The following is a 14,251-nucleotide window of genomic DNA, read 5'->3' as shown; positions in this document are numbered from 1 at the left end:
GATGTTGGAATGGAATCACAAAATCCTATTACATTGTTTGGTTTGTAGTATTAAGCTTTGGAATAGTTTTACAATGGAATTAATGTTCCTTTAAATGGTGGAATTTGGATTCAAGTGGTGCACCAACGGAAAAGGAGTTTCTATATTTGGCGTAGCATCATGTAGGGCTACAATCTCCACTTAGCGAGTTCTCGTTGGCATATAAGAGAGGGGAAATCAGTTTCTATTTACAATGATCCCTAGATTCCAAAGAAGATAGCTAGCAAATCATTTTCACTGCATGCCTTACCTAGTGTGACCACAGTGTACCACCTTAAGCTCCATTTTGGGAAGTGGAATGCACCACTGGTGCACCTATCCTTTGCGCACCAAGAAGCGGTCACTATCTTATCTCTACCCTGTTGCCCCCACTCCTACCCTACTCTCGACCGTTTGATATGGAATTTTTTAGGAGAATCGTATGTACTCAATTAGGAGTGGTAACTGGGAAGTTATTCGTAAGACAGGAATGGGACAAGCTTCTTCCTCTTCAGGGCCTTTTGAGTGGTGGGCGAAAATATGGTCCTTGAACGTGCCATCGAACATCAAGTCCTTTATTTGGCATGCGTCCTTGAACTAGATAGCAACCCTTGTGAATCTAGCTAACCATGGCATGAAGCTGGCTACAACGTGTCTACTTTGCCATATTGATGATGAATCCACGTACCACGCACTTTGGGGATGTCACTCCCTTAAGCATGTGAAAAAGCTCTTTCCAATTAAGATCCTTGATAGAGTCCAACCTTCTACTAGTTTCTATAAGTATTTACTTGATATTATTACATTGGCTTGGAAGATATGGTCTCAACACAACAGACTCACCCACGACGATATTCTTCTCAGCGATCAACACTTGGTAAACTACTTTCTAGATTTCCTAGAGCCCTACCAAACTGCCTAATCCACGGCAGAGCCTACCTAAATCTAGGGCAGCCCTACCACATTGCCAAGAGGTATGTGGTCCCCGCACACACCTCGCATTGTCAAACTGAATGTGGATGTAGGTATTGACAAGAATCACAAAAAAATTGGACTCGGAGTTGTCATTCACAACGAGTCAGGAGAGGTGCTGGGATCCTCTGCTACTCCGCTTGGTGCTACCTTGGAACCATACATCATAGAGGCTATGGCGATTTGCAACGGAGTCCAGCTCTGGACCAGGCTTGGCTACAACTCGGTAATGGTAGAGACTGATTGCTTATGGAAATGAGTTTCCTTTCCAAAATAATATTAAAAGTGAAAACAAATTGACCATTTTACCCAAACTTTTTTCCACACAAATTGAGAATTAAAACCCTATTCGATATTGCTTCCTATTCTTTGCAGCTGCCAACTTCTCCTTCAATGTTGTGGTGAAGAGTTTCGGGTAAGCACAATATCTCTACTTTACGTATATTTTTTATTTTGCTTCATTTTATTCAGTCATATATAATTATTATTATTTATTTAAGATTTATTTTTGTGTTAATACGTTTAAATTATTTTTCGTTTATTATAATCTAAATTAATAAACTAAAAATAATTTTAATTTAAAAAAGTTAATTCAAAGTCTCTAATACCTTAATATTATTTTTTAAATATATTTTTAATTTACTCATATTTTGTATATTAAAAAAAAAGTTGAGACAATTTGATTAATACACCACTTATTTCATTTTATATTCCAATATTAAACTAAACAAACGAATTATGATTTCAATGTTCATTCCAAAAGTAAATCAAACAACATAATATTATTCTCATTTCCATTATTATTCTATTTCATTCAATTCCACTGAATCAAACGCTAACTTAGAGAAAAAAAAAAGAGTCAGAAAAGAGAAAGAGATAAAGTATGGTCCGTCTAAAAAATATATTAGGTTCGAATATAAAATACATAAATGCACAAAGATCTTAGTGATGAATTTTAAAAAAAAAGTTTGGGAAAGAAAGAATTTGTGATTTTTTTTTTGTTTAAATCTAATAAGACTTTTCAAATTATATTTGTGTGATTTGGAATATCATAATTTCTCCAAAAAAAAAAAAAGAATTTTATAATTTTTATGTATATTTTCCTAAAAATAATGATAGACGAGAATGGGCCAAGATTTTAGTTGGGCCTATGCTGAAACATCCAGGCCAGCCCTAAGCCTTTTGCCCATTCTTCCAATAATCGGAGTGAGTTTTCCAATACAATCGGCGGCTTCGGCTTCTTCCAATACAATCGGAGTGAGTTGCCCAACTCGCTCAGCTTCCGATTCGCCAATACAACCTGGATCAAGCCCCGAGACTCAGACTCGCCTCCTTCTTCCTCATTCAATCTCACCAGTCAGGTCAAAATCTTCTGCAACTATTACTTTTCACAGTAGTCACCGCGATCAGGTTTTTGAGTTGGAGGTTTTAGGGTTATGTTAGGGTTTAAGATTTATTATAATTATTTTTTTTTTAGATCTAAAAATGCTAAAATAATTTGAATTTATCAAACAGCAATGGCTTATCGTCGTAGTCTCTCGACGAGAGCCACTATTGTAGCTCGGCAATGCCACCCCTCGGTTTTTCACCTTCTCCGCGACGATGATCACAAGTCTCGGCCCGTTAATGGAGATTTTTCTACACATGATTCGAATACTTTTCTCCAGAAGAGGTTTTTTGGAAATGGAATTAGTAAAATTGGTTCTGGGGGTTTTGGTGGGTTTGCCCAAGATAGAAGATTTTCGAAAGCTTTAATCTCATCCAGCTCTGGTTTTGCTTTCCACCGTTATATGTCGACGAACGTTGATGAAGGGTCTGTCAACTTTGGGATAGTGAATGACGTGGCAGAGGTCCTCAGTGATGCAGCAGTACAGGTTGCGGCTTCTCAGGCCCCTGCGGTGGATGAAGTGGCCATTGCTGCTGCAGATTCTTATTTACCTGTTCAGTTGTTGCAGTATCTTATTGATGCGGTTCATACTTATGGTGGTTTGAATTGGTGAGATGATTTTTCTTTTAACGATGAGGTTGGAATTAAGGTTTGTACTTTTATTGTAAAAGGGTGTCGAAATCGCTAATGAAAAGATGTTTGAAGCCATGACTGTCTTTAAATTGAGACCTTAGTAGAAGTGTGTGAAATATGGAGTCTAGTTTACGTGTTCGAGATAGGTAAGAGAACAGTATGTAATGAGCGTGGCTTTTGCTATGGAAGTTAAAGTTCGTTTTTTTCGTTCCGTTTGAACAGTAGATATTCCACAGATGCAATATGTCCTGGTTTTCTTGAAGTTAATGCTGTCAATTTTTTTGTTTTGTTTTTATTTTGGTGATGATATTGAATTTTGAAATCTATTTATATTGTCAGGTGGGCTGCAATTGCTGTAACAACTCTTATGATTCGAGGGGCAACCATTCCACTTTTAATAAATCAACTCAAAGCTACCTCGAAGCTATCTGTAAGTTTTTGTTTGTTCTTGCTGCATTTCTTTAATAACTTATTTTAATGGTAATAGCTAGTTTTCTTCCTACTTCATTATTAAGAACCCCAAGGTGTATTTATTTCAAAAAAAGGTGTATACTTATGTTTTGCTTCATTTCCTTGGATACAAGTCACCTTTGATGGCAATCCATTACTGTCAGTTTATGTTTTACACAACTTTTTTTTTTCTAGTCCAGAGGTGTCTCCGTGCTTTTGTAGCCTTATCAAGCATATTTTTTTGCCAGTAAACATATGGTTACTTGGTTACTTGCTTCAAATGACAACAGCATTTTTCACTGATTAAATTTTGTCATACTCTAGCGTGGATTAGACAGAGAAAGCCTACTGCAAGTTTGTTTTTATCCTTATATTTGTGGCTGCATAGCTATTGTCATTAAATTTTGTTTGGGTGTTTGCAGATTATGAGGCCTCACTTGGAGGATGTTAAGCAACAAATGCAGGAAGGGGTAAGATGTTTTTATTAATTGTTCTTCTATATTCCTTACTTTTCAAATATTGCTGCATGTTATTTAAAGTTAGTGTTTCCTACACAGTTCATATACAAGGCTGATGTTAGAATTTATCCTTTTCTTTTTTGCTAATATCTGACTGGACTGATAATCCACCAATTATATAGGCAGGGAGTAGTATTTAAGCTTTAAGCTTCTGTCTTATATTTCTGTGGAGGACGTTTAGTTTTACATGCTTTAGAATATTAACATTTTATGTTGTTTGTAATCTATGTGAATTTCATCCCTTTTTTGGTCCTTTGAATGCACTTATGCAAGAGAACTCATGTTGTTTTCTGATTATTTCGTTCTTTCTTTATTTCTTGGGCACAGTAACATCAACTCCTTTCCTTTTTCAGAACATAAGTACCATTGAAGGTCAAAAGAGAATGCAGAAGATTTTTCACGAGTAAGTGACTATTTTTAATGAATAGCTGGCTGCTTAACGCTTTAAATTGTAGGCCCGACAGCTCTGAACTTTGAATCTTTACTTTTATATTATTTTGAATCCTGAAGTGGAATTGAACCTAGGTAGCCTATTAAATTGTAAGAATATGTAGGAAAATTTGAAAGAAATTAGTGTTTCTTTGGTATGATAAAAATTTTGTTCTTTCTTTGGGCATTGTAGATATGGTGTTAGCCCCTTCACTCCACTAAAAGGCCTCTTCATTCAAGGTCCTGTCTTCATCAGTTTCTTCCTTGCGGTAAGATATATCTTGCTCCCTTAAGATTATTTTATTTGATTTGGTCTCTGGAGATCTCTAATAGCTTTGCTTCTTTTCCAGATAAATAATATGGCAGAAAAAGTTCCGTCCTTTAAAGGTGGTGGAGCCTTCTGGTTTGTAGACCTCACAATTCCAGATGCTTTATACGTACTTCCAGTTTTGACAGGATTGTCGTTTTTAATAACAGTAGAGGTATCTACTTATTCTGATTCTACGAAGTCCTATTTGCATGTTATTTAGAGGACCCTAACTATAGCGTCACAGGCCTTTCTTTATTTTTTCTGGGTTGGCTCTTGGCTGCGTAGAACTGCTTTTATGTTTTGACCAATGTGTAACTAACTAAATCATATATTTCCCCAGTGCAACATGCAAGAAGGTTTGGAAGGAAATCCTATTGCTGGTACCATGAAAAATGTTTCAAGGGGCTTGGCAATTGTGACAGTTCCATTCACAGCGAGTTTTCCACAGGTAATTTTGCCAGTATATTTCATTGGGTTGGTATTCTTTTGCATGCTTTTTCCACCTTGTCTTGAGCCATGTACATAAAAGTTGAATTTGATTGACTTAAATACACTTTATTATTGTTATATTTTATACTGGTCCTACACCTACTGCCGAGTTTACTAAGTTTATGACTTGATGACGAGTGTTGCATTACGGCCAAAATGATAAATCTACTCCCAATTTGACTATGCAGGCTATATTCTGTTACTGGATTACATCCAACGTCTTTTCTCTTTTTTATGGTCTTGGTAAGTCCCTTTTAAACCATTTTTCTGGGCAATAAAGACTGTTTTCTTGCATTGATGTGCACACTACTTGCACAGCCGAAGACATTCAATTTCAATAATCTTCACTAGATTTTTCATCAAAATTAAAATTTGATTTTAAAAAACGTTATATATTCCTTTTATATATTGGTTCTGTTTGTGTATACTTTGGCAGCCCTTAAAAGACCTGGCGTAAAGAAGTTTCTTGGTATTCCTGAAGTACCAGTTGAGGCAAGTACTGCTCAACAATCAACCCCGCCTACCTTTGCATCATTGTTTTCGTCGATGAAACAATCTGCGGCAGTTTCAGCCACGAAACAATCTGCAGCAGTGACACAGGAACAAATCTCGACCCCTGCTGAATCATCAAGGCTTACTGACCGAAGAATTTCATCGACCTCGGTTATTAGCCAGAGGCTTAAAAGTTTAGAAAAGCAAGTAAAGGGAAGGAAGAAAAACAAAAAGAGGTAGGAGATCTTTTCATATCTGGAGAACCAAGCCTTCAAGATGACTTGTGAGGTTTTTTTTGCTTTGGCTCTAGTGTAATATTCTTTTAACAGTGTCATAGTCAAAAGACGAGGTTTAGTTAATATCTCTAATGGAGGAGAGAAAGAGGTCCTAATAAGTCAAGATCTATACTAGATTGTTTTTTACTTTCAAGTAATCATTTTTATATAAACTTTCCACATTTTCTTTAATGAACACTATAATACATCAATGCACTTTTGACACAACTCCTACATTGTTGGGATCAATGTAATTTTCTTCTAGACAATTGTCTAAAACAGAATACTATTAAATTGAATAAGACATCAAATTCACAGTATCTGAAAAGTTCTGCTTAATCACTATTTATGAGATTTTATGATTGGATATTGCTAGTTGTATGGTGGACCATGAGTTACTAGAACTTTTAAGAAGAAGTATGATATTTATGTGGATAGAATAGGAGGCATCATTGGAGAATAACACAAAGTAAGCACATTTCATTTTGACATTATAATTGTTAAATGTACCTCTTTTCTAAGTATAATAGTGTCTTTTGTTTTTGAATATAAGCTATAATCATTTGTATGATCAATAGTCCTGATCATGAGATAACTTGTGATCCGAGGCATGAAAAGCAGCCATAGTCAAAAGGTGACATCTTTTGAGGTTTTCTTGTTGTGGCTTTCAATTGTGTTATTCTTTGAAAGGGAAAGAAAGTAGTCCTAAATAAGATGAGAATAAAACTAATGTCTCTAAATAAATAAAGGGTCCTAATAAGTTAGATAAGTGCATAAACTTGTTATTCAAAGATGATGTAAAACAAAAGGGTACAAATGCAATTATCTTTGTATAATATGGTTAGACTATATCTACATATAGTGTAATTATGAAAATATGTAACGTCCATTTATCTTGATGTGTTTATCGTTTTCCATGGCTAAGAAAAGAATAGTCCAAAGTTGTATTAGTTACTTCGAAATTGTGACAACTATATATGAATTGGTCAAATTTGGCATATAGATGATCTTTACTTGTTGTGATTCATGGTCCAGCCAAATCACTAGTCACAAGACAACCCTCATTTTTAAATTTTCCAAATTTTTAACATCACTCTTTTCTTCTTTTCTTTTTCACATTTTTTTTACATGCTTATACTTTTTATTTATTTGTCTAATTTGTTTGAACAAAAGCTTTTAATTGAGTAATTAGACTTAAAGCTAGAGTGGGTTTTAGTTCTATTATCTATTCAAAAGAATTACTATGACACTCTTTCTTTGGAATAATATCATGGTCTCAATTGTTTTTTCATTAGTCTCCCATTATTTTATTATGATGGAACATAATTAGAAGTAAAAGAATTATATATATATATATATATATTTATTTCTGAGGAAAATAAATTTGAAATAAAAATCATTAATTAATATGATGTATTTTTTTTTTCTTGAGTGGGTGGGGGTTGGCAGTGATAAGTTGGTCCATAACAGTTGAACAACAAGAGTTTATGAAGACCTAAAAGGAAGAGCCAATGCATGCATTTTAAAGTGATAAGAACACCAATATAAGTATTAATTGGTCAGACCAAATGGGGTTATTATTTCTAGAAGAAGAATTGATGATGAAGAAGATGGGTCTGGTTTGAGCTTAGACCACCAAATTCACCAAACCAAGGCTCCACATACTTGTTTTAGGTCATAGGCCTTTGGCCTAATCATGCTAATAATTTCATATAATTCAAATTTGGGTATGTTTGTCTATTGGATTAGAAAATGAGAAATTAGTAAAAATAGTCTTTTTTTTTAGTGGTTTTGCACTTTAGCCTATTTTTGATAATTTTTTGCAAATTGTCCTCTGTCTAGAATTCGAGTAGTTGTCTAAATTTTTCGATCAACTATCTAAAATTTTCGACCAACTGTCTAAATTTTTTGACCACCTGTCTAAATTTTCGACTAGTTGTCTAAATTATGAGAAGTTATTTTGCAAAAAATTATTAAAACTAGGATAGAGTGCAAAATAACTTTAAAAAATATGCCATTTTACCAAGAATAACTTAGAAAAATTCAGTATTATATTGTAAAAGAATTACTTGGCATGATTTCATAAATGTTTAAAATAATTAAAATATATCCAAAACAATGATTGAAGAATATGTCCAGTCCAATAGTGTTTATAATCAAAGGCAATAAATGGCTCCATTTTAGTCTTAAATAAGGTTATTATATTTGATTAATTTGGTTAGTTTATTTAAAAAAATATTAATGTAGGTAGTTAGGAAATAAATGAAGGAGTTGAAAGATTTTTTTTTTCCTTCACATGAGCTGAGTTTTTCTTCTGAGGATTGAGATTTGTTTTACTATTTTTTTTTTCGGTTTTATTCAAGTTCCACTAATAAGTTTTTTGTCTTGCACTTTATTTATTTTTTATAAAAAAAGACATGTATGTTAATTTTATTAAACAAATTTAAGAACAAATACGTTTATTTATTTGTAAGATAAATTTTCTTCCAGAATGCATAGTTTTATTTTAGGGGACATTGAAAATTATTTTTTGTATAAAAGTAAAAGATTATTCTATCATAATAACTAAAATAAGTAAAAATATTAAATAATATAAATCTAACAACGATAAATAAAAAAATGGACAGCAAGCAAGACTAAGGACTGAAATTGCACAATGATTTTTCATTTTTAAGATACAAAAATGGTAACGTTCTTATATATATTCATTTTTTTAATTCTAAAAAAAATTCATCACTCTTATTGTTGACCAATTTTTTCATCAACTCACACTAAATAATAAATGAAGCATTATTTTATATATAAAATCCAAAAATATAATTTTTGTTGTGAATAGTGAACCAGAAAAAGAGAAATAATTGTGGTAATAAATAAAAGAGACACATGTTTATAATAGTTCAGTCCAAAAAAATATGACCTACGTCTACTTTAATTAGTAGTATTTATGATGAATTTTGAATCTTCAAGAATAGTTATATTAAATTTGATTTTGTTCTTGAGGCAGTTACAATAATGAAGAGTAGAAGCTCTCTTGAAGATGAATAATTACTGACTTAGTGACTGACCCTCTTTTGCATTTTGATTTGCAGTATTTATAGCTGCGGAGATGGGAATAGTTGACAGTGGCAAGTTGTTTCTCGATCCGGCTAATTTTAGGGACACTAGGATGGAGACAAGTTTTTGTCTCTCCAAAAATGACAATCCAACGTGTCATGTTCATGAAGAGGTTGAGGGCACATTCTGAGGCTGAAGAAGGCCCGGGTGGCGAGGGCCACCAACGTGCAGTGGTAGCAATCGACGACCGGTGAAGGCCACCGACGACCTTCTAGGGCCATTGGCGATGGGGGATTGGCGAGGAGCCCCTCGTCCTTGTAACTAGTGACGTCCTGGACCACTGATGGTCGCTTGACCTCGCACAATGGGAGAAGTAGACTTTTGCAGAGGATGTCCGTTTTTGCCTAAGTGTTGAGGGAATGGCGAGGGTCACTTTCTTTGGTGAGCGACGGTGACTGCGGTGTCTTGCCACTTCACCACTTGTTTTGACACGTCATCACCTTCGCGAGCCGCCACGCGACAATGCCAAAATTTGGGTATACAACCTATGTTCTGTGATTATTTCATGTAACTTCAATAAAAAAAACTAATTGAGCGATTGCCAATTTTTAGGAACAAATATAGTGCCACATATTTTTCATGTGATACTGTACTGAATTATGCATTTTTATACGTACAAATTAGTTTTGATCCCAATTTATTTATATGACAGTGTTCATTGTAGTTACAACAAATCTTCTGCATATTTTCAGGAATATCTTAATAATTTAGAGTGTCGAAAATAGGGTTTTAGACTTCCAATACTACCACATGTATAATATTAGGTTTGGATCCTATTTTTCGACACCTTAAATTATTTAGAATTTTCCGAACACGTGCAAGAGAGTTTCTCTTACTACAATGAACATTTTCATATAAAAAAACAGAGGTCATAATTTGTCAGTGTGTGAAGTAGAACTTGTGGTACGATACTAATTCAAGACTGTAGTTGTTTACTGATTTTTTTTCTTTAGTTATTATTATATTTGGAATATATTTCACTAGCTTGTCTCATAGGGTATTGGGGTCAAAAATTTGGAAAATACTAATTGTTGACTGTGTTTTTAGCTAACGACGTGAGAACGTCAAAAACGACAAACCTTCAAGAGAATTTAAACGACACAGACAGTTTAATAAATAAAATAAAGAACACACAAGATTTTTATAGTGGTTCAGCCCCGATCAGTCGGTAATAGCCTAATCCACTTAGAGTTGTGATTATAGATCTGTACTCAAGATCAGATGGACTGAGCCAACTGAGTTTCTTCAGTACAGATTGCAAAAATACAAGAATCCTTTCAAATACCAGCACTTTCTCTCTCTAGAATACTCAGACCCAAAAGTCTAGAAAGAAGAAGCAGACCCTCCTCTCTAATCCCATAAGCCCTCTATTTATAGGCTTAGGGTCATACATCTGATATCCCCTAGAATCGGGATATTTTATTATATTTATTACATTTAAATTACAAAATACATTCAAAATGTAACAAAACCCCCCATTTGTGGGAAGAATGAGAGATTCCCGCGTATCTTGTTGAAGCTGTTTCTAGGAATCTTGACTTAGTCCTCCTCAAGCTAGTTGATCCACCTCACCTCCACTCTGGTCGATCATACACATGTTGGTCGGACATACACTTGCTAGTAGGACATGCGAGTGCTGGATATGCACTTCTCTCCTCAAACATGACACTCTCCTCTAGCATGCCATTTCTTTATTTGGACAACCATGCATTGGTTGGACATAGGCGTAAAGACCAAATTCTTGGTTTCTCCTCGGAACACATCCTTGAGGTCTCCTAGGACCACTCTCTTGGGGTCTCCTAGGACCACTCTCTTGGTTCTCCTCGGACCAAAGTCCCTTGGGCTCTCCTCAGACCACATCCTTGGGATCTCCTAGGATGCATTCTCCTTAGTTCTCCTAGGATGCACTCTCCTTAGCTCTCCTAGGACCACCTCCTTGGGGTCTCCTCGGACCACACCCTTGGGATCTCCTAGGATGTACTTAGCTTGGTTATGACATCCTTCAAGCAGTCCAAACTCTTCACCAGTCTACCGGGTCACTTTATCACAACTCTGAGGAGTCAATGTATTTATTGATTATTAATCTGTCTTTTACTGATCATGCACTGCCACTTGTCACCTTTATTGCCACGTTATTGATCTCTAATTTTTGGGGATAACACTAATAATAATACATGGTGTTTTTTTTAAATAAAAATAAAATAAAATAAAGGATAATAGTAGCATTGGCTTTCTCTAAAAAAAATGTTATTTTGACTCTTTCTTTATTTAGCCTCTTAAATAAATACCTAATTCTCTCAAAGGGTGACAATTTGACTCAATTTATTTTTTGATACCTTACCCTGATATAATAGGGTGTTGTGTCTTGAATTATGGTTTAGAGTAAGGTGAGGGTACGAAAATCCGTACTTCATTTTGGTATAGGATAGAAAACCTTCCTTTTTTGTTCATTGGGGCTTACACCCCTACCAGAACCCACAAATGGAGGACCTGTCCTCCTGAAATCCTTTCTGGCTGCACTGTCACGCCAGATCTTGTTCTCTGCACTCTCAACTGTGAGTGCTTTCTCCACCACCTGTGCATAAGTAGTAACCCCAGCCACAGTGGTGATACGTACATCACGGGCTAATCTGGGCTGTAGCCCCTGCAAGAATTTCTCTCTCCTGGTCCCATCAGTGGGCACCAGCTCCATGGAAAACTTTGCCAAACGATCAAATTTCAAGGCATACTCAGTGACTGACAAACTTCCCTGAAGTAGCCTAATGAACTCCTCGGCCTTCGCCGCCCTCATAGCATTATTATAATATTTTTTATTAAACAGAGTTTGAAACTCCTCCCAACTCAGGGCATTAACATTCTTGGTATGGGTAATCACCTCCCACCAAATCCGGGCATCCTCCCAAAACATATAAGTGGCACAGACCACCCTCTCATTACCAGTTACCCTCATGAAGTCAAGGATAGTGGTAATCATACTCATCCATTGCTCTGCCTTGGCAGGATCTGCACTGCCCTCAAATACAGGAGGTTGCTGCTTCTTGAACCTTTCATAAAGAGGCTTCCATTTATTTCCAACCTCAGGCAGCTGCTCTGCTACTGGCACTGACACAGGAGGTGCCTCTAATACACTGGCCACTGCAGGCGCTTACTGATGTCTCAGGAGACGAAGCTCTTCCCCCTGTTTCAACACTGTTGCTTGCAAATCATTAAACAACTGCTGCCAATTTGCAGGAGCTGGCTGTGGAACCTGTGACTGGTTATTTTCTTGACCCTGATTGTTATTATTATTCTGGCCTTGATCACTCTGGCCAGCTGAAGTATCTGTTTGCCCTGGATTCATTCTTATCTGTTATACCTTGCTGAAACATTGATCAATACAACTAGTCAGGTAGTAATAACTAAACCTCTTGCCGCCTTACGATCCAAAAACAAGCAGACAATTATCATATTCCACAGTCATTCAAATATATAGGCAGATACATGTTTATAGCATCTAGCACTCAGCATGTATCACATAATAGTTCACGATCAATCATACTAATAAGTATGTTCCAGCAATCTTAGTACTAATTAGCATACATTTGCTGAGGATATAATATTTCGGGGCACAGATTTAACATGGTGTCTCATGCATACAGGTAAATCATATATACTATATTTAAGCAGTTATACATATAACTACATAAATAGTTACCAAACCACGAGTCGAGCTTGACTTCAGTGATGTGTGTACATGCCCAGCCAGTCTACAGGAACCTTAACCTTGGCATGCTCTGATACCAAGTTGTAACGCCCTGGTTACCCCAGAACAGTTACGGTGAACGGTGAACCAGAAATTTGACCCGCTACCCGAGTCCTTTGGTTAAAAACGTGCATCTAAGTGTTATTAACAGGCTAAGGTGGAAAATCAATAAAAAGGAAATGATATATTTTATTAAATACATAAAACTGTTCATGGGCCTATAAAATCTTTTACAAGTTACTTACAATTCAAACTGGTCATTACTGTTTCAGATTTACAAACCCGCCGACCTAAGCGGCAAAAATAGGGTAAACCCCCTAGTTCCTTTGAGAACTCCTTGGCCGTGGTGGTCAAGCAGCAGCATATGTACACATCACCACCTAAGCTCTCCACTCAAGCCTGGGTGAGCTTTTCTTTCCCTTTACCTGCACCACATAGCACCCATGAGCCAAGGCCCAGCAAGAAAACACAATATTGCATATAAATATTATCATTATAATCACACAGAGCTTATAGCTCTTAAACAGATGAGTGAATATCACTTGAGGTTCTGGTAAACCATAATGAGTGACTGACAAGCAAGTCACTAATTTAAACAAATGAGTGACTGTTGGGTAAGTCACTAGCTTAAACAATTGAGTGACTGCTGGGTAAGTCACTAGCTTAAACAGATGAGAGACTGATGGGTAAGTCTCTAACTTAACAGATGAGTGACTGATGGGTAAGTCACACAAGCGCTTTTAGTTTTCATCGAACTTGAGGTCGGTTCGGCATTAACGCTCTTCTGAGTCATTTAATGCAGATGTCGATTAGATCTAATCTTTATTGGCTTGCGTTGAACACGCTAAGGCCGTCCTGACTTATAAGTCAGCACTGTGTGACCAGTGCCAAGTACCACTGTCGAATTTGACTAATAAGTCCCAGCTTCACAGTTGATACTGACACCTTTGCCAAATCTGACTAATTAGCCAGTACCATGCACAAGTGAGCAAGATTTGCTAAGCATTCGATAATCAATTCATGTCCACATTTACACAATCAACATGCCTCAAGAATAACCATGCATGTCACATATTGGGTGCAGTTCTCTTACCTCTGATTCGAGCTAGAATGAATAAAAGAACGACCCTCGAGAACGATATGACTTTAAGTCCTTTAGCGGTCACCTAATCATAACCAATTATAGGATACCATCAATAAAATGATTAACAAAGGTTCCCAAACCAATATCTAGCATCCGGGACATCAATCCAAACTAATCCAAGTAGTAGGAACAATCTTGAGGCCTAAAACTATGTTCCCGGGGCCAAAACACTCAAACGGGCTCAAACCTGCCCAAGGGCTGTGGCCCTGGCACCTTGTGCCGCGGCCCCCAGTCATTCCTGAAGCAAGGGCCACGGCGCCCTATACATAGGGTCGCGG

At 36.2% G+C, this 14,251-nt stretch overlaps 1 protein-coding gene across 2 annotated transcripts; it reads left to right on the top strand.

The window, feature by feature from the left end:
* Positions 1-2,192: 2,192 nt before the first annotated feature.
* LOC133778594 (mitochondrial inner membrane protein OXA1) lies at positions 2,193-6,293 on the top strand. 2 transcript variants are annotated; one of them, XM_062218573.1, is made up of 10 exons: positions 2,193-2,351; positions 2,506-2,986; positions 3,350-3,440; positions 3,883-3,930; positions 4,332-4,381; positions 4,601-4,676; positions 4,758-4,889; positions 5,058-5,165; positions 5,395-5,449; positions 5,643-6,293. In XM_062218573.1, the coding sequence occupies exons 2-10, from the start codon at positions 2,508-2,510 to the stop codon at positions 5,936-5,938; spliced, it is 1,335 nt and encodes a 444-aa protein (XP_062074557.1). In that variant the 5' UTR covers positions 2,193-2,351; positions 2,506-2,507; the 3' UTR covers positions 5,939-6,293. The 2 variants fall into 2 exon arrangements, with proteins under 2 accessions (XP_062074557.1, XP_062074558.1); XM_062218574.1 differs by having other exon boundaries at positions 2,213-2,400.
* Positions 6,294-14,251: the final 7,958 nt, after the last annotated feature.

Source organism: Humulus lupulus, chromosome 5 (genome assembly GCF_963169125.1).
Source record: "Humulus lupulus chromosome 5, drHumLupu1.1, whole genome shotgun sequence".
NCBI classification, from domain to species: domain Eukaryota; kingdom Viridiplantae; phylum Streptophyta; class Magnoliopsida; order Rosales; family Cannabaceae; genus Humulus; species Humulus lupulus.
Note: the sequence above shows the minus strand (reverse complement) of the source record. Positions and strands in the feature narration are given on the sequence as shown.

Excerpts from the sequence above, each read along its gene's own strand:
- LOC133778594 (XM_062218573.1), top strand. The coding sequence starts at position 2,508 with ATGGCTTATCGTCGTAGTCTCTCGACGAGAGCCACTATTGTAGCTCGG. Across the intron at positions 3,931-4,331 it reads AGCAACAAATGCAGGAAGGG|AACATAAGTACCATTGAAGG; the intron begins GTAAGATGTTTT and ends TTCCTTTTTCAG. Across the intron at positions 4,382-4,600 it reads ATGCAGAAGATTTTTCACGA|ATATGGTGTTAGCCCCTTCA; the intron begins GTAAGTGACTAT and ends TGGGCATTGTAG.